The 19,133-nt window shown below is 50.8% G+C and overlaps 9 protein-coding genes across 9 annotated transcripts; 7 read left to right on the forward strand and 2 right to left on the reverse strand.

The window, feature by feature from the left end:
• Positions 1-4,537: 4,537 nt before the first annotated feature.
• Positions 4,538-5,231, reverse strand: MFIFM68171_10024 (uncharacterized protein; the record flags this gene model as incomplete). Its single annotated transcript, XM_071065443.1, has 2 exons — positions 4,538-4,548; positions 4,655-5,231. The coding sequence occupies 2 exons, from the start codon at positions 5,229-5,231 to the stop codon at positions 4,538-4,540; spliced, it is 588 nt and encodes a 195-aa protein (XP_070921544.1).
• A 30-nt stretch (positions 5,232-5,261) lies between these two features.
• On the reverse strand, positions 5,262-5,927 carry MFIFM68171_10025 (uncharacterized protein; the record flags this gene model as incomplete). The annotated part of the gene is made up of 1 exon (XM_071065444.1): positions 5,262-5,927. The coding sequence occupies one exon, from the start codon at positions 5,925-5,927 to the stop codon at positions 5,262-5,264; it is 666 nt and encodes a 221-aa protein (XP_070921545.1).
• A 1,288-nt stretch (positions 5,928-7,215) lies between these two features.
• On the forward strand, positions 7,216-7,554 carry MFIFM68171_10026 (uncharacterized protein; the record flags this gene model as incomplete). Its single annotated transcript, XM_071065445.1, has 1 exon — positions 7,216-7,554. The coding sequence occupies one exon, from the start codon at positions 7,216-7,218 to the stop codon at positions 7,552-7,554; it is 339 nt and encodes a 112-aa protein (XP_070921546.1).
• A 903-nt stretch (positions 7,555-8,457) lies between these two features.
• MFIFM68171_10027 (uncharacterized protein) lies at positions 8,458-9,721 on the forward strand (the record flags this gene model as incomplete). Its single annotated transcript, XM_071065446.1, has 3 exons — positions 8,458-8,482; positions 8,802-9,204; positions 9,391-9,721. 3 exons carry the CDS (start codon positions 8,458-8,460, stop codon positions 9,719-9,721), a joined length of 759 nt encoding a protein of 252 aa, XP_070921547.1.
• Positions 9,722-9,907: 186 nt separating this feature from the next.
• MFIFM68171_10028 (uncharacterized protein) lies at positions 9,908-10,312 on the forward strand (the record flags this gene model as incomplete). The annotated part of the gene is made up of 1 exon (XM_071065447.1): positions 9,908-10,312. The coding sequence occupies one exon, from the start codon at positions 9,908-9,910 to the stop codon at positions 10,310-10,312; it is 405 nt and encodes a 134-aa protein (XP_070921548.1).
• Positions 10,313-10,883: 571 nt separating this feature from the next.
• MFIFM68171_10029 (uncharacterized protein) lies at positions 10,884-11,348 on the forward strand (the record flags this gene model as incomplete). The annotated part of the gene is made up of 1 exon (XM_071065448.1): positions 10,884-11,348. The coding sequence occupies one exon, from the start codon at positions 10,884-10,886 to the stop codon at positions 11,346-11,348; it is 465 nt and encodes a 154-aa protein (XP_070921549.1).
• A 39-nt stretch (positions 11,349-11,387) lies between these two features.
• MFIFM68171_10030 (uncharacterized protein) lies at positions 11,388-12,329 on the forward strand (the record flags this gene model as incomplete). Its single annotated transcript, XM_071065449.1, has 2 exons — positions 11,388-11,487; positions 11,764-12,329. 2 exons carry the CDS (start codon positions 11,388-11,390, stop codon positions 12,327-12,329), a joined length of 666 nt encoding a protein of 221 aa, XP_070921550.1.
• A 921-nt stretch (positions 12,330-13,250) lies between these two features.
• On the forward strand, positions 13,251-13,803 carry MFIFM68171_10031 (uncharacterized protein; the record flags this gene model as incomplete). Its single annotated transcript, XM_071065450.1, has 2 exons — positions 13,251-13,303; positions 13,548-13,803. The coding sequence occupies 2 exons, from the start codon at positions 13,251-13,253 to the stop codon at positions 13,801-13,803; spliced, it is 309 nt and encodes a 102-aa protein (XP_070921551.1).
• Positions 13,804-13,977: 174 nt separating this feature from the next.
• On the forward strand, positions 13,978-14,337 carry MFIFM68171_10032 (uncharacterized protein; the record flags this gene model as incomplete). Its single annotated transcript, XM_071065451.1, has 2 exons — positions 13,978-14,049; positions 14,116-14,337. 2 exons carry the CDS (start codon positions 13,978-13,980, stop codon positions 14,335-14,337), a joined length of 294 nt encoding a protein of 97 aa, XP_070921552.1.
• Positions 14,338-19,133: the final 4,796 nt, after the last annotated feature.

Here is a 19,133-nt window from a genome sequence, read left to right on the forward strand (position 1 = left end):
ACTCTCCCACCCTCAATTCCGGATACGAGTATCTAAACCCCCATCCCAACTCTGCTCTCTCACTCTCAATTCTAGTACAAGCATCTAAAAATTACCCCCTCAAGTCCGACTGCCCTAGGTTCTGGATACGAGCATCCAAAATTATCCCCCTCCAGTTTTACTAGCCCGGTTCTAGATACGAGCATCCTAACCACCCTAGCTCTACTGCTCTGGGTTCTGGATGCGAGCATCCAAAATCACTCCTTCCAGTCCTACTGCCCTGAATTCTGGATGCGAGTATCCTAACCACCCTAGCCCTACTGCCCTGGGTTCTGGATGCGAGCATCCTAACCGCCCTACCTCTACTGCCCTGGATTCTGGATGCGAGCACCCAAACCACCCTAGCCAAACTGCCCTAGGTCCTAGATATATACAATCTATACCGGCCGGTATAGTACTCGAGTATTTCTGTTATTTTTTTTCACTATATCAAAATTCCTGCAGGACCGTATAGAGTACTAAAATCATTTTTAAACCATAGCTATAGCAGCAGCAAGGGTATATTAGTAGCAAAGATTCTACATACAGCAAATTTAGAGCCCCCATATCTATCCCCCCTCCCTTCAGATTGTTGCCTCCAACAGACCCAGTTTCTCTAGGGTCTTAGCCATCACCAGCCCCAAGTTCATTGTTATAGACCTGTCTGACAACTCTACTGTTGTCCTTAGCCATCTATACATATCAGAGCCCAAGGCCCCGAACATCTCACTGTCCCCAGGCCCAATAGCTTGCTCGGCTGGCCCCCCCAACTCTGCGATAGCCTCCTCCCACTGGTCCATATGCTTGTTGAATAGATAGCCCATAACATCCTTGGGCCACTGCTGAAACATGCACCCGTATATCTGCACTACTGGGCACTATAACAGCAGCAGCATACACACCCAGCACATCCCCTTAGGCAGCCCAGAGTTGGCGTACTTGCTCGCTTGAAACCTCCTTGCGATATCTTCGCCCCACTCCATCGAATTGCAGGACCGCAGATAATAGGACCTATGCTCCCGTAACTCCGTAAAGCAGGCGATGCAGCTCCGTCGCTCGAACATAGCCTTTGCGAAGTCGTAATATCTTCGCATCAGCAGATAATAGCTATTGCCAGTAACCCGGCTCCCCTCCCTCTGTGCCCCCCAAGTCTCCAGCCGCTGCCGGAAAGTATGCTGCCGGTTGCAGGTGCCTCCCGGGGCCGCCGTTGTACGTGCCGGTATGTTGCCAGCGCTGCCCGTATCCTGGGCCGAAACTATACGTCGTAGTAGGCTTCCTTGTTGAATGCCCCGTATCGCAGTGGGGGACTCTACCATCGGCGACTGCTCTGCCATATCTATCCGCTCATTGGCCCGTACCACCATGTCCGCCAGATCGGGGGATATATATAGGCTACAGCTGCCGGGGATAGATGATATGCCTATTCCGGAGAGGCCTATTTTTGAGGCCCCTCCTACCCAGCTGGAAGAGCTCGAAGACCGTACTATGCCCTTCTGTGGCGTGGTCATTCCTAGCCTTGTAAAGGCCTTGGTTATGCTGCCTGGGCTAGTGGTAGATCCTGGCGGGCCTGTAGATAGTAGAGGCATCCCGTCTCTGCCTGGCGCGCAGACATCGCACCGGTTGTCGCCAAACCCGTACCGGCTGCTTTTGCCGTCGAGGTATCGGGAGAGACTGTCCCTACGGCACCGAGGGCTACAGTACTCCTTCATCCCCGTACCCACGTTCCGGCTAGATACTAGGACCCCCGTCGCCGGTGTACCGTCCCGTCCTGCCCGGCCAAACATCTGAACTATCTCCAGTATGTCCTTGGCCTCCCAACACACTACCAGCACTACATTCTTGAGGTCTAGGCTAAGTCCGAATACGCTTGTGGCCACCATAATACCGCCCCCTTTGTCCCAGTCGGCCAGTATCTTAGCCCTCTGCCGCTTGTTCTTGTCCCCTGCGTGGTAGAAGGGCCAGCCCAACTCCGTATTGAGCAGAGTGCCGTTGGCAATGCTGCTGATATAGACAATGGCCTTCTGGCGCCGTAGACCATCCAGTTGGGAACACAGCTGTACTATGACAGATTCTGGCTGGTCGGTTGCCCGCCATTCGAATCGGATATGACGTGGTGTCGTGTCGTTGCGCACTACCTGGACCGTATTGGGGTCCAGCTTCATCACTTCCATGAAGCGATCCTCCAGCGCCACCGGCAGGGTCCCCGACATGTAGACCTGGATACCGCTGATCTGGTCTATCTTGTTCCTGATGTTGTGGTATCCCTGTGCCCTGAAATCGTGTGACAGGATCACCTCCTGGGCCTCGTCCAGCACCACCCTGTCGATCCTGTATTTGTCCCGTTGGCGGTTGATGTAGTTAGCCCAGTCTACGCTGCCTATGGCCTCCGGCGATACCAGGACCACACTGTACGAGCCCTCAGGCTCCGAGCCGTCCCAGACCACAGCCTTGATGTTCCAGCCCTGCAGACGCCTTACTGTGTCTTCCAGCAGGGCACGCAGCGGCTGGATGACCACCGTAATGCCGTCAGGCTGTGCATATGCCGGCAGCGCGAACGCTACCGTCTTCCCCCCCCCGACTCCGGCAACATACAGCACATTCTCTCCCTGTGCCATCGCCTCCAGTACCTGTGCCTGGTGGCTGCGGAGTTCGATATCGGCGCGGCGGTACATCTCCCGGAGCATGTCGTCGTTCCACTGGTCAATCCCGTCCGCCAGCCGGGCCACCTGCTGATCGTGGTTCATCCGGTCCTCGGCTATATCCTCTCCGTCCTCATCCATACGGTGCTTTGAGGAGGCATCGCCACCACCGACATTCCAGAACCTCTGCCATGTAATCGAGTAGCTGATGAAGCGCTCAAAGTTGTCGCCCGACCCTTCGATACGCGCGTATGCCCGTGTGGCCGTCCTCTCCGTATGGCCGGCCATTGCGTGCATGATGTCTTCGGTGTCGTCATCGTCGTCATCTCCCTCTACAACCGTCGACTCGGGTATGTATTTAAGGCCAAAGGCAATACAGATATGCCTCCAGCACTTGACATGTATGCTAAGACCGGCGGTGACGATGCTGGTCTCCTTGAGGCTGTCGGTGAGGGCGCTGTCCGGGAGCTGAGAATCTGTCCCGACCAGAGGGCCGTGCGCGAACAGGAACGGGTTTAGCAGCCCGCTCTGGCCGCTATTGATGTCCAGGGCCGTCTTGAACGGTACCACCACCGCCAGGTATATGACAACCAACCGCGATAGCGGCCCTGGTAGCGCCCGCCATGTGATCCGCTCGCCCAATTTCCAGAGCGGCTTTCCGCCCGTCGTCCGGATGAGAACACGGCTGCGGCTGACGAATATGTTCCGAAGCCCCCCCTTCTGGGTATTCGCCCACCGGAGGCTTAGGACCTGGGGGCGCCGGATTGGTTGGCCCGCGGTGACGTGGACGGCGACCAGGAGGCTCTTGAGGAAGTCGACCCGCGCATCTTCGTATGAGGCCCGGCGGGTATGGCTGATGACCCCGTTGCGCGACCACTCGCTCGCCTGCTGCGCATCTTGCTGTATATGCATTGCCAAGAGCGTCTTGCACTTGTCCACCCAAGCCGCATTCTTGGGCTCCCGCAGAAAACACCCATCTAGCCGCTGGTCCAATCGGTCATCGTATACGCCCTCCAGCGGGGGGACCGGCAGGGCCGCCAGATCTAGGCCCAACAAAAGGGGCTTGATCGCCTCCAGCGCCCGCTCCTGTGCCCCTTGGATGATCTTCATTATGTCCTCCCGGCCCAAACTCAAGTCTTCAATATATAGCTTGCCGCCCCTCCACTCGCAGTTCCGAGGCAGCAGCGTCTTCTGTCGGATCCCGGCGACAACCCCCTTACTGAGCGCAACCTATATCAGTGGCGTCTGGACGGCGCTATCACCTGCGGTAACGAGGAGGCCCTGTATACGCTTTGCTATGATATCTGCGAGAGAGCGGGCGGAGTTGCCTGGGGATGGTCAGCGGCCGCTGATAACGGTGAGGGTGCGAGTATCCAGAATCTAAGCCTCTGTCGGCACGCTGTGGATGCGAGTATCCAGAATCCAAGCCTTCGCCGCCCTGCTGTGGATGCGAGTATCCAAAATCCACCCTACTCGTAAAGGCAATTTTGGATGCGAGCATCCACAACAGGCTACCCATCGCAGGCGCGAGCAGCACCAACGGGGTAAATGCGGACTGTTATATCAAGCGGGTCCCGGATGCGAGTATCTAAAGCAGGTGACCGTACGCAAATTGCGGGCACACTAGTGCGATCGGACTGCATCAATGGGGTAAAAGCAGACCGGAAGATCAAACTGATCCTGGATGCTCGTATCTATAGCAGCCAACTACATGTAAGTTGCAGGCACAATAACGCAATCGAACAGCACCGAGAGGGCAAAACTCTACTGGCAGGCAAATATGGTTCTGGATGCGAGCATCCTAAGCACGCAACAGCACGCATACCGCAAGCAAATATGTACCACCAAATTAAATCAAGGAGGAAATCGAGACTGGTAGGCTAAATGAATTCTGGATGCGAGCATCCTAAGCACGTAACCTCAAATAACTAGTATGCACGGCAGGGATGGGGTATGTAGCAACCAAAGCCAACTGATCCCGCTAGGGTCGGACTTACCGAGCTCGGCCTGATCTGCTAACTGCTGTCGCCTACTCTGCTTATATAGATATAGACGAGCGATATATAGCGTTGCGCTAAGGGGGGTCGAATAACTGTATGTTACTGCGTTCTTCCAGCCGCCAGAATCGTCGATTGCCATGACTCCCAGGGCCGAGGTCACAATGTTCTCGAAGTCGCTGTTCTTCATCTCCACCCGCAGTAGCGAGTCTACCAGCGCCAGCATAGCCGACTCCATCTCCGCCGGCTCAGTTGCATGCATCGCGGCCTCCATAGTCGCTAGCTGGGCCGGAGTTAGCGTAACCGGCGGTGCCTTGGTGATCTTGTCGGCCCCGTCCCTGCATCCTTGGTAGACGGCGACCCTCATCGTATACGTCAATATTTTCTTCCAGACCCGGATATAGTTCTCAGTTGCGCCTTTGCTGATGACGGAGAATTGACGGTTCTTGCCCTCGTCGCCCGGTCGCCGGTTCAGCTCCATCCTGACCGCCATATTGGTCTCCGAGTCAATATGCAATGCCGCCTGTTCGCATATATTCCGCAGGGCCGCGGTCATCCGGTCGAGTGGGGCCCTCATATCCGGCTCGGCCTTCGGGTCGTATATGAGCTACGTGAGCTCGGCCGGGTCGTATCCCGCTAGGTGGGCCTCGAACCGCATCTTATCCAGGAAGTCGTTTGGCTCCCGGTCGCCGGGGCTGCGCAGGGAGATCTCCCGGGTATGCGTCTCGGCATCGTAAAGCCCCTGCAGCAGCTTCGCCGCGATCCCGGAACCCACGTTCGGTAGCGTCGCTGTCGATGCCCCGCCCCTGACCTTGATATAGCGCTGTGCCTTCTTGATGGTCAGGCGCTGCACCTTTGTCGCTTCGACCTGGTCCTGCTCGCTCGTGGTGCCACACTCGGCTACGTGCTGCTGGCGCCAGTGGTCCCAGATCCTCTTCTTCTCCGTCGCCGCGCAGCCGCACTTGGTGCAACCCCAACCGTCCAAGATGTCCCCTCCTATGGCCGTCAAGGGGTCGATGGGCTCCCTGAATCGCGTGCAGATATTCGACAGCCAGTTGTTATATGTTGTATTGGTGTCGATGAGACTGCCCTCCGCTGCTAGAGTGGCCACGAGCTCCTCCACCTCGCCATCTTCTGGTACGAAGCAACTCTTGTTCTCAACGTGCTTCTTGATATCCCTGGCCGTATTCATGACCAAGTCGCGGCACGATTGGCAGAACGTCATCTTGATCCTGCCCCGCTCGAACACGAGAATGAACTTGGAGGGGTTCATGGTGTCCAATTGTAGGCCCGGGGTCGTGTAACACTAGCGGCTTGGCGGCGTCGTGCGGCTCTTTTTAGCGGCTTAGCACCACAACATCGGGGCCTTACAAGGCTGAGTTAGCTGTATTCAGGAGGCGGGCAACCGGAATCTTACGTCTCGAAAAACTCCGTGATCTGCTTCCACCGGTCCTGCTACCCCACGATATAGTTCTACCGAGGCCAGAGCTGTTGAGGATACGAGTATCCAGGATTTGTCATATACCTATCCTACTCCAAATGCTCTACCTGGCTGACTTGACGGTCTCGGGGCGTGGTTTAGGTGCTCGCATCCACGATTGAACCAGCGTTGCATTCGCTCGAGGTTATAGGAGGGAGAAGCGGTATTCGGATTTACTTATCGCTCAACTGGGATCAAATCGAACGCGGTCCGAGGTCACGTAGCCGACTTCGCGCCCAGAATCAACCGAGCCTCGCAGTCGATTGCGGCCGTAAGAGGAAGAAAGCAGCGTTGGGTTGAAATTCCAGCCCTCTGTCCAAATCAGACGAGTTGACGTAGCCGATCACACGTCTGGAATCATACGATCTTCGCGTTTGCTGGGGGTTGTAGGAGGAAGGTATGGTTGGTGGTATTGAAATCCATCCGAAGGAATTGAGGTAGCCTAGGCTCATGTGACTCATATTCTTACTATTGTGCGGCCGGGGCTATCTGGCTATTCTTTCCTCTGCAGTAGATTATAGAATGGTACGGAAATAATAGGGTTGGGATGAAAGGAAACCGGCCATTAATAAGAGCGAAATAACACATCAACTCAACAGAGCCCCACTTTTATATTTGGGATGGAAAAGGGCGATTACCTTCACAATACATTTTTCCTATTCTCGCAGAAAACAATAGCAAGATCTGCAAATTTATACGTAAAGTGGGGCCCTTGTTTTTCAACTATATAAAGACCTCTCCCCCCCCAACTTTTCCGACCTTTCTTCCTTTCTTCCCACAACAACTCTCTCGCAGGCGCCCTCCCCCCCCCCGGGTTGATTTTGCATACGAGCATCCTCACGCTCCTAGCGCCGCCAACTATACCAGCTTGTTTCCATCAGCTCTCCCAGCCCAGCTCTTGGTTTTTTTTCACCATCTCCCTGCCGATCTTGGATACTCGCATCCAAACCGCTCTTCAGGAACCACAAGTCAGCGCTACCAATCTCTCGCCGACCCATCCTGCCCCCCCCCCCCTCAAGTAAGTCAAGTTCTGGATGCTCGCATCCAAAGCGCGTACTAAACTAATGCCCAGCAGGTCAAGATGCCGCCCAAGAAGAAGACCGGGCCCCCCGCTAGCAAGGCTGCAGCTAGCGGCAGCAAAGCCCAACCTCCTAAGCAGGATAACCCCCCCGGCACTAGCAGCAACCAGTCACTCGCCGACAAGAGGAAGGCCGCCGCTCTGAAGGCCGCTGCCACCAGGAAGGCCAATACGGATACCAAGAAAGCCGCCGCAGAAGCTATACAGAGCTCCGAGGCCCCCAGAAACCCTAAGGATCCTAAGAACCCGCCTCCCCCCCCTAAGGACAAGTCTGCTCCTAAAGAAACCGCTCCCAAGGGAAAACCCGCCTCTAAAACCCTTGATGAAGAAACACGCCAGTAGGCAGAAGAGTAGGCGGAAGAGTTAGGGTCCACAAGTAATCAAGGAAAGGACTTGGATGATAATAAAGAGGGCGACTCCAATAGCGATCCTGAGAACCCGCCCAGGGATGAAAATCCGCCTCCCCCCCCCAAGAATAAGACTGCTCCTAAGGGAAAAACTACTCGCAAGGGCAAGACCGGCCGCCAGACAACTGACGAATCGATACACGAGTTCATAGAAGAAGTGAAGCACGTCTTTCCATCAGGCTTTAAGAACAACTCTGGTGACCACGCTATACACCGTAGGGAGTTCTCTGGATCTGGCAGTTCTGGGTCAGAGTCAGATACCAGCGACTCTAACCAGCCTTTGGCCAAGAGACGTAAGGTCGATAATCAGGGGCAGCCCCCTCCTCCTCCGCCCTACAGTCCGTCACCTCCTCCCCGGCCCCGCAGCCCGCCCCCTCCTCCTCGGCCCCAGAGCCCAAAGCAGCGCAGTACCCCCTTGCAGGACCCCGAGTCTACAAGCCCAGTCTATTACAAGCTTTCATCGGCCAATCTTAAGGTGATACCACGGCTCCGAGTACGCAATTACCCCGCCCCGCCCCTCCCGGAGAAGGACAAGAGGAAGTAGCCGCAGAGCAAATGCTGGACTCTCGGTATAGACTGCAGCTGGAGACAGAGGAATCTTGATCTAATAGACGGCCTCGAACCTAAGCCGCATTAGTGGGATTTCGACTTCGAGCCCCAATACCACACCAAGCCGCACCCGACCTAGAGCGACATATCTCGTATCTTCACTATAGCCAAAGAGACCTACGACTCCCTGGCTATATCCGGGCTCACTATCATACAGGCTCTTAGTCCCGAGGGCAGAGGTGATACAACCTATCAGTACGGAGTGTTGGGATTCAAGAGCATCCCCGCTATGAACACATGGCTCGACACCCAAGGTAAGTCCTGTTTTTTTGCTAATCCCCTTCTACCCGCCTTTAGATGCAAGCATCTAAAATCGCCCCCTCTCACCTGCCTTTGGATACGAGTATCCAGAATCAGCCCTCCCTACCTGCCTCTTATAGATGCGAGCATCCAAAATCGCCCTTATAAGGAGGGCCGATTCTGGATGCGAGCATCTACAAGGCACCCCGCAAGTAGGGCCGATTCTAGATACAAGCATCCACAAGGCGCCTCGCAAGTAGGGCTAATTCTGGATACGAGCATCTACAACGCCCCGCCTCTATCTACACTAAACAGTACTAACTTGTTGCACAGCTAGAACCTTCCTAGGCCCTCTCAACCGCTATATAGTATGCAACACATCGCGCACTAATACCAATAACCTGAAGTCTGTCTTTAAGTATTTCAAAAATGTCAAAGGGGACCGGTACTCTGAGTCCCTACTTTCGCAGATTGCCAAGCTCGAGCAGCATAGGACCTGGATCATTCGCAACGGCGACCTCGGGCAGAGCTACAATCGCTCTAAAGTTCACTACAATATAACGATCCTTGCCAATCTCCTTATGATACTCAAGTTCGTAACTACTAGTAGGATACTCGACCTCCCCTACCGCTTTAAGCAGAAATTTGATGAGCACGGTGAGGACCTACCCGGCCGTATATTCGGCTTTACTGTAGATGACTGGTTCCGGGCTGTCTATGCCCTCCTGGTGTTCCGGTACCGCCGATCTGCCGGCCTCTACCTTAATATACCTAAAGGCATATTCAAACAGATAGGTGATCTGGGCTACTAGGAGGCCAATGTCGCCGACTCCCAGAACCTGCTATCTGCCGAGGACCATAGTAAAGTCCCTGAGAATGCCCTAGCTCTCTATAGTATAGAGGTTATTAAATTTGTCCGCAGCTTCCTGGAGGCATTTGTCACTAGGCCGAAAACCATAACCAAGACCCAGCTCCTAGCGTACCGCCTCAACACCCGTACCCGCGTTCTCCTACAGGACAACCCTGCTATCTCTCTTAGCTGCCGCTATACAAAGCGGGCTAGAGGAGCGCGTGGTACTAGGCATAGGAAGGGCAGCAAGTTTACTAGTGACCTGAATAACATCATTACTATAGATAGCAAGCTGCTGGACGCGCTCCTTAAGAAGCTAGAGCCCAACTTCTTCCCTCCCTACGCCGCCATACAGGCCAAGGACGTTATCAAGTCGTTCGGCGGGTTTACCGCTAGGGACTAAATTGAGGATTTTTTGTCTACCCAAGATGCCTTTACTACCGAGCTGGCTACTATCGAGGCGCGGTATAAGCGCTTGGACAAGGCGGAGGTTATTAAAGAGGTCCGCCAGCTTATTTCCAATACCGCTGTAGTGAGTAATATAGTCAGCCGCCACGAGAATCCTCCGGTGGATATAGTTGCTATAGCTATGACCGTCGGCATTCTATTTGAAGAGGTATCCGATATCGACTGGAAGAAGCTATATGTCCCTGGTACCGCCAAGGACTTCAATCTTATACTGTACCAGCTCGCAAACGCGTACTCTATATGGCTAGTAGAGCAGACCCCGATCCCCTATACAATCCTCGGCAATAATGTCGGCCTAGGAAAGACATCGACTGCTCTGGCCCTCGTAGCTATAGATTACTTTAACTGCCTGCGGTGTAAGGAGGACGGTACGGAGTTCACTGCCAGTCCTACCATTATGTTCGAGCCTCCTAACCTGGTAGCTCAGGTCTTCAATGAGATTATGGGTCTCTGGGGTAAGTTCTTTACCGTAGTGGTTGCCCAGGGCGATGCCAAGTCCTATAGAGGCAACACTCGTCTTGCCTAGGCGGCTGAGCTGGGCGCCGACCTCCCCAACCTCATTAACAAGTGGAAGAAGTAGACCAACAACCCCGAGGTAAGTTTTCCCCCTGTCTCCCCTATGCCTGTGGATGCTCGCATCCACAATCCAGTCGCCCTAGGCAGGGTTCTGGATACGAGCATCTACAATCCGGTCCCTCTAGGCAGAATTCTGGATACGAGTATCCAAAAGGCTCCCTGGCTATAGTAAAATTCCGGATACGAGCATCCTAGGCACGTATAAGATAGTCGCTAACTCCAATATTTAGACCTATAGGATCATTGTTATTACTAGCTTATCTACCTTCCGTGCCCGCTTTGTCCAATATACCTCGGTGCAGTACTATAGCAACAGTATCGCAGCTAAGGAGCCGTAGAACCTCGACATTATCAATACGGAGCCCGGTCGCCAGGTCAACGTTCGTACCCGTAAGCATCTCAACCTCCTGAAGATCCAGGTCAAGAATGGACAACTGCGCCTCAAACCCGCTCTGGCCAACAAGATCTTGAAGGTCCTGGTAGATGAGTAGGCCTGCGCCGCTATGCAGGAGAGGGCTAAGATGATAAGGCAGCGTAGCTACCTCAAGTGCAAGGAGAGGAAGCTCAAGGAGGCCAAGCGGGCTAAGAAGAGAGAGGCTGAGAAGGCTAAGAAGCGGGAGATTAGGGCCAGACATAAGGCCAAGGCTGTATCAAAGCGCAAGGCGGCCGAGCAGGAGGAGGGGAGCGGCGATGAGTTTGGAGAGGAGACCCAGCCCCCCAAGAAGCAGAAGACGGGCATAGGTCCGAAGTCCAAGCCGGCTAGTAAGAACAAGTCCAATAAGGGTAAGGAGGCTGAGGACGGTGCAGGCAGCGGCTCGGAGTCCAGCAACTCGGACTTTGATGAGGAGGACTACAACTATGTCGACGCCGATATCAGCTCCGACGAGTCGGACGATTCCGACGACGAGGGCGACGAGGATGACCAGGTGGCCAGCGCCCTCAACGACGTCCTGAACCAGCTTGAGTCGGTCAACGAAGGCATCTAGGAGCGTGATGAACTCTTGGATGCCAGGAATGCCGGTGATATGTGGGAGGCGCTCGGTGCCATCCCCCCGGGTATGGAGGCCGAGTTTCATGATGAAATCAAGAAGCGGATCAAAATCCAAGAGCAGTACCTGAAGGATCGTATGATCCGGAGGGAGAAAATTGCTATCAAGTGCTATATACTGTCTCTGCCGCTTGATGGCTTTTAGTTCAGCCGGGTTATTGTTGATGAAGCCCAGTCCCTGCAGAATATAGAGTCGGGCTTTTCGTGTATTATCCGCCTCATAACCACGCATACCCGCGCCCTCTACATGATATCGGCTACCCCCACCCTCAATAAGATTGACGACATTAGGTCTCTAGGATCGCTGGCCTAGGTGGTCTCGAAACTTGATCTGAGGGTCCCCAATAGCGTAGAATGGGCGTATACGGCCGAGATCTACCAGCCGTATAGCAAATTTGTCCCTCCCAAGTCGTTTATTATGTCCTGCACCGAGATCAGGGAGCTGCAGAGCAAGGTGCAGGCCGAGTGTGATGCCGAAAAGGACTCGGCTATCGATTCGGCCGTCTTCGAAAATGAGAAGTATTCGGATAAGCGGCTCCGCGACTACTATGAGCGGACTGGCAAGCGGTTCTGGTGCCTGTCCCTCTGCGGTATCAGTATTGTCAAACTCTATGAGGCCGAGTCGTATGCTCCTATAGAGAACTCCGACCTGGTCTATAAGGCTATTATGGACTGTCTCCTCCTCCGCCGCTCCCCTCAGACCCCCCTGGAGACCCCCGACGGCACTATACACTACCTAAAGGAGTATATGCCTGGTCTCCGTGTCCGTGTCGAGGAGCTGGGCTATGCCGACAAGACGGCCGCTACTATTATCGCCACCGTCACCACTAAGCTGCTCTGTAGCCTCTATACTATCTGTAATACTAATGACTCGAACGAGGTTATTGTCAACCCCGAAATGGGCGATGGTGGCGAGTAGAGTGAGGACAGCAGTAACATCAATATGACCATTGTCCGCGCCCTCTGGATAGTGGCTATAGACCTGAAGTCCTACCGGGTTATATAGCTGGACGACCGTACCAGCCTTACTAGGGAGGACGTCCTTATATAGGGCATCTCCTAGGCAGTCAAGCTCGGCAGTATCTCCGAGAGGGAGGAGTTTAAGGCCAGGGCTATAAGCGACGGGGAGCCGCATCTCGGCGCCCAATATACCGAATACCTACGGGACCGGGATATCGACAGCGGCCTCTCCTACCTGTTCGCTATACTCTGCTAGGACAATTCGGTTACCGTCCCCAGCGACTGGAACGGGATAGCGCATTTCGTTATATACGAGTCCCCGGTCCTCTACTGTGTGGCCACTCTCGTCTACCAGAACAAGAAGGAGGGCGAGAGGACCCTAGTTGTAGTGAACAACCCTTAGATACAGCAGTAAGTCAACCCCCCTTCCTACAACCCCTTTAGATGCGAGTATCCAAAATCCCCCCCCCCCCCCCCCCTTACTCTTAGTTTTGGATGCGAGTATCCAGAACAGCTGCCCGGCTATGGTAGATTCTGGATGCTAGTATCCAAAATGCTCCCTGGCCGTGGTAAGATTCTAGATGCGAGTATCTATAAGGCTCCCTAGCTGCGGTGAAATTCTGGATGCTCGTATCCTAACCTGCTAGCTAGTAAATGCTAATGCCTTGTATCTTAGGCTCATCTATGTCCTCCTGGACAAACTGTCCTTCAGTATCGCCTCCATCCGAGCCTCCTATACCAGTAACGAGAGAGAGCGGATTGTCGAGCTATTCAATAATCCGGCTAGCAACATAGACTGCCTGGTGCTCAATATAAGCCTGTTATCTACCGGCCTGAATCTTTATAAGTGCTGCTGCAGGGGTATTATCCTGCAGTACCTATGGAACTGGCCTACTATCTACCAGACTATAGGGCGCATCAGCTGTATCGGCGGTAAGAAGATCGTCGACTGGGTCATCCTTCATGTTACCGGCACTATATATGATGTGATGGAGGATAAGATCAACAGGAAGTATTGCGAGTAACTGCGTCTCGAAGCCCGGATCCCTGCCTTTATCAAGAGCATCCACCTGCAGCGTATAGTCGCCTACGAGATCATAAAGATGAGTTTCGGCTAGCCGTTCAATCACTACTCGTAGGTCCTGAACCCCCCTAATAAGGTCCAGGACTACTATAGCAATACCAACCGGACCCTGGGTCACATCTTCTCGACAATCGTCTCTAAGATTGTCAATCTCCCGGACCAGGTCGGCAATAGGGAGGTGCTGGAGATCTTCGATAGGATTGAGAACATAGTGCCGCAGCTTGCTGTATTCATCCGCTACAACCTGCGGGATCTGAGCCTGCTGGAGGCTACCCTAGAGGAGATCTGGGCCACTATCGACAGTATTGACTTCGATGATGAGGAGTTGGGTTACCGGGTCCCCTGGTAGTTCGAGAGGGCCGCTATTAAAGACACTGACTGGTCTAAGGACGCCCCTATCGACCTGGATGCCATTTTTGTCTAGGTCGGCGATGTTGTCAACCGTACCAGCAGTGCCGAACAACGGCAGAAGGGGGAGGAAGCGCTCTGTTAGCTGCTGGGCATGACAAAGTAGAATGGGGATATGGTCATCGCCCCTAAGAACATCCGACAGGCCGTAATGGAGGCTATGGAGCACCCTCTCTACTTACAGGAGGTGAGAGACCTGTTCGTCCGGAAGATCCCCGGCATCTTGGATATGGACCTTGCCCCCGTCTCCTAGGACTACGCCGCAGCCGCCCCTCCGGAGTTCCCCCCGCCCCCGTCGGCCGTCAAACGGTTTCTGGAGGAGAGTGACAAGTCCTATAAGCGGCGCCGGTTCGAGGAGACGCCTGTCACGCCTACCCTGCCCTCTTACCGCCAGCGGCTCTTATTGGACGGAGGCCAGTCCGAGGAGACGCCTGCTATGTCTACCCCGCGCTCTTACTACCAGCGGCGCTTATAGGACGGATACTAGTCTAAGGAGATGCCTGTTACGCCCTCCCGGCCCTCCCGGCCCTCCCGGCCCTTTTACCGCCCGCGGCTCTTATTGGACGGGCATCCTACCTCCTCTGCTAGAATGAGGGAGGACCTGAGCAACCTAGTAGAGGGGAATGGATTTGGGTAGCCTTCTAGCAGCAGGACTATAAGGGATAGCCAGGAGGAGGAGGGTAAGGAGGAGCAAGTATATAGGCCTGGTTGGGGATTTAGGCTATAAGTATATTATGTTTTTCTTCCTTTAGTAGCAGTTGCTACCAGTAATCTCTTTTATATCGGTTATAATAGTAGTATAGTAGAGGACTCTATCTGCAATTTGCCTGACGGTAGTATAATAGTAGTATTGTAGAGGACTTTATCTGTAATTTGCCTGATGGTGGTACAATAGCATTAAGTATCTTGGGATGTTGGGTTATATAAGTATGCGTAGTATCCAGATAAACCTAATACGTTACTGTCGGATGTAACTCCAGCCTAGTACTTATCTTTTTGAGGATGTTCGGATCTAGAATAAGGTCCCTAGATTGAACTGCATTTACTGCCTATATTCTGGATGCTCGTATCCATAGTAGCCCTAGTAGTTAAAGGCGTTGGTCCTGGATGTTCCCATCCTCTGGAACAGCATAGCTATGACCAGGCCTATATTCTGGATGCTTGCATCCATAGCAGCCCTGGTAGTTAAAGGCGTTGGTGCTGGATGTTCACATCCTAGGAACAGCAGCTATAACCAGGCCTATACTCTGGATGTCCCCTTTCCCAGGAATAGCATAGCCATGACCAGGCCTATATTCTGGATGCTCGTATCTACAGCAGCCCTAGCAGTTAAAGAGGTTAGTACTAGATATTCGCATCCCCAGGAATAGCAGCTATAACCAGACCTATATTCTGGATGCTCGTATCTATAGCACTGTCCTGACCATTAAAACGGCCTTGATTCTGGATATTCCTATCTCCAGATATATAAATACCGCCAACTACAATAAAGGGACATTAAGGCGAAGAGGGGTATAATGGATGGTTGACTTCATATATCTCAGAGACTCTTTCCTCTCTCTTCTTCAAGGGAGCCTAAAGAATAAATACCAGTAGTAAATCAGAACCTATATCTTCGTACTTTGAACTTGTATTACACCTTGATTTTAGATGCTTGCATCCAAGGGAATAGCCCAGCCTTTGAGTAGGCCTGGATTCTAGATGCTCATATCCACAGCACTCCTGGCAATTAAAGACCCTTAATTCTAGATACTCGTATCCACAGTATTGTCTTAGTGTCACGGGACCGGCTGAGGGCGCAGCCCCGGGTACGTGATATAAGCAAGTGGTGCGCAGCGTTCAATCACGGAGTGATTGAACTGGCGGATCTTTTGGTTCATTGGCAGAGTGGTTTACTGCGCGCCCTCTTACACTTAGCAATTAGGGTTAAGTGCTGTATGTTAGAGAAACCTTCGTTCTTTGTAGATAAAGGTTGAAGCGCTATACCTTATAGGATTCCCTTATTCTTTATATATAGGATTCAAGTACTTAACCTTATAGAACCCCTTTACCTTTTATAGATAACAGTTGAAGCGTTGTACTTTCTGGGACTTTCCTACTCTTTATAGATAAGGGTTGAAGCACTGTACTTAACTGAACTTCCTTATCTTGTATAGAAACGAGTTAAATCGATGTACTTTATGGAACTTAATCTAAAACGGAGGAAATATAGCCGTTGATAGTGACTTGGTTGCCCGTCTAGTCCTTGCCAGCCAAGGTAACAGCATTCTTCTTAGGAGTCTGCACTATAGTGTACTTCCCCGTATATTACTGTAACAGAGATTCAGTACGCCAGCCAAGTCTGCTGTTCGTATACAATAGTAAGTCTTACTATAACAGAGGTTCAGGGTAGCCGACTTGAAATTTCTCTTCCTAGTAAGACTAGCAGTAGCAGCGATCATGTCCCAATCGAACTCGGGCTTAGACTTGAAGTTTCCGATGAGGGTGTAGGTAAAATTGACCTCTAAAACGAAAGGAATGTGGCTATTGATAGTGACCTAGCTACCGGCTAAGTTCTCGAACGCCGAGGTAGTAGCATTCTTCTTAGAGGTCTGCGTCATAGTATCTTTTGCTGTAATAGAGGGTTAGTATACTAGCTAAGTCTACTACTCTTATACGCTAATAAGTCTATTACGATTGAGGTTTTAAGTAGCTAGCTAGAACTTACCTTTACTAATAAGATAAGTAGTTATAGCGATCTTATTCTAATCGAAGTCAGGTTTAGACTTGAAGTTTCTGATAAGAGCGAAGAAATTGACCTCTAAAACGGAGGGAATAGAGCCGTTAGTAGTAACCTAGTTACTCGCTAAGTCCTTACCAGCTAAGGTAGTAGTATTCTTCTTAGAGATCTATACTATAATATATTTACCTCTCTAGAAGCCTATCTATATACTTGACTGAAAATCCTAACCTCTATATATATTCAGAGTCTAATACAATTCGATAAAGAAGAGTCTGAACCTCTATTGCTAGAGAGATTGACTCTGTTATACAGCTACCCTCTATTGAATCTGATAGAGAAAAAAATAAGAAATAAAAAAAAGAGAGAATTTGAACTCTAACTTTAACTTCTTCCTCTCTCCTAGACTCTAATTTTAACTTAACCCTAACCCTCTTATTTGAACTTTAACTTTAACCTTAACTCTATCTTTAATACAATGTATATTCTAATTAACTTTAACTTTAACACTATCTTTAATAGAATCTATGTCCTAAGTAACCTTAACTATTAACTCTAACCCTAAAATCAACTATATAACCCTAACCCTAAATCCTAGCTTTTAACCCTAACTCTATCTACAATTTTTTATTTATTTCTAATAGAAATTAATAAAAAGTAGATAACGTATTTTATAAGCGAGTAGTCTACTTTCTTAATAAAATAAAACCTTCTAACTTCTCCTACTAATTCTACTACTATTTCGCTATAGATTCCTCCTTATTCGAATCTAGGATTATTTTAACCTTTAAGGGTATATAAGATAATCTAAAATTTAGTTCTCGAAAGACAGTTACGATCTATAACGTACTACTAATAACCCTATCTACCTAACGCGATGGTTGGCCTATACGACGTGATACCCCAGCTAATTCATAAAAACTTACCGATCTAGAGGAGTATATAATGAAATGGAGTGGAAAATATATATCTACTCCATTAATAAAATAATAAGATAATAAAATAAAGGGAGGAACAACGACTGAGAAATCCGATAATAAACTAGGATTCTTAATAATATAGTTTAGACTAAAGTAATAATAAAGATAGGTAGGACTTCTTCTAATTAGAGGGAGGCTGTAAATATAGTTCCTAATAGAGTAAGTAAATTGAAAGAAAGAATTAGTTAAACTATTGATTTTAATTGTCTTTAACTATTAAGGCCTATCTCCAATTCTCTATTCGTTTCTAGTAGAAACGGATGAAAAGTGGGGGGTTATATAGGCTACAGCGCGAATATAGGGGGTAGAAACGGATGAAAACTTCCTGAGTAGAAACGGATAACCTTTTTTGCTCCGAAAATTGTATAACCAGTACTAAACGAAAGAGAATAATCAGGAGCTTCCTACTACGAAAATACAGGTTAGTGCGACCAAAGGGGGCTGAGATATATAGAGTTGGAACTATATTGTGGTTGGGGTTAGGGTTTGGGTTCTACAGCCTAGCGGGCTAATTAGATACGCCTAATTAATCGGCTTGCCGGGCTGCGCCCGGCGAAGAGACTTGACTGTCAATCGGCCGGCCGGACTCTATCTAAGTCAGTTCGGCCGGACGAAATTGTATCTAGGTTCTATAGCTAAGTGGGTTAATTAGGTGTACCTAATTAATTGGCTTGCCCGGGCTATACCCGGCGAAGAGACTTATGCTGTTAATCGGCTGGCTAGGACTCTATCTAAGTCAGTTCGGCCGGACGAAATCGTATCTAGGTAGGTTCGGGTAGCCAGGACTCTATCTAAGTTAGTTCGACCGGCCGGTACTCGAGATCTAAGTCAGTTCGACTCCTAGATACTATCTTCTTTTTCTTTTTTCCCCTTTTTTCTTTTTTCTTTAATAGAACCCCCAGAACGTAGTCAAGTCTAATTGGCCTTACCTACCTAACTACCTTAAGTTCAATTGGCCTTGCCAGCCCGGCCGGCCTAGTTAAACTTGATTTCGGCCTCACCCGCCTACCCGGCTTAACGATCGGATCCGATAGTTCAGTTAACCTCGCCTACCCGACCTATCTCGCCCGTCCGGCCTGCCTAGCGATCGGCTTCGACGGCCCTGCAGTCAGATGCAGTAGCCTAGTTATATACCTGTAACTACTGTAGCCAGACCTTCGATAAGAGACACCTCCTAATCGGGTACATTTTTCAAAGCTACTACCCGGCCTAATAATGTCGTTAACAACAACGTTAATAACAATAACGTCGTTAATAATAACGTCAGTAATAATAACCGATAGAGAGCCTAGTAGACTTCCGAGCCAGGATTCAGGGTTCAAAGGAATACTAGGAATTTGTGGTCTTAACGGAATTCCTGTATAATATTATGGTTCAGATCTCGGCTTCGACCTATCCTACCCGGACTGAAGATTGTATTCCTATCCAATATCAAATTATTGATCGGAATAAGTATTACGATAGGTATTACAATAGATACCCTGGCCTTGACGGTCCTGACTATTGCAACGGCCCTGACTACCTCGACGGCACTGACGACTTTGACGGCCTAACGACTTTGACGGTACTGAC

The sequence above is a fragment of the Madurella fahalii genome (assembly GCF_045866475.1).
Source record: "Madurella fahalii IFM 68171 DNA, scaffold_5, whole genome shotgun sequence".
Classification (NCBI taxonomy): Eukaryota; Fungi; Ascomycota; class Sordariomycetes; order Sordariales; genus Madurella; species Madurella fahalii.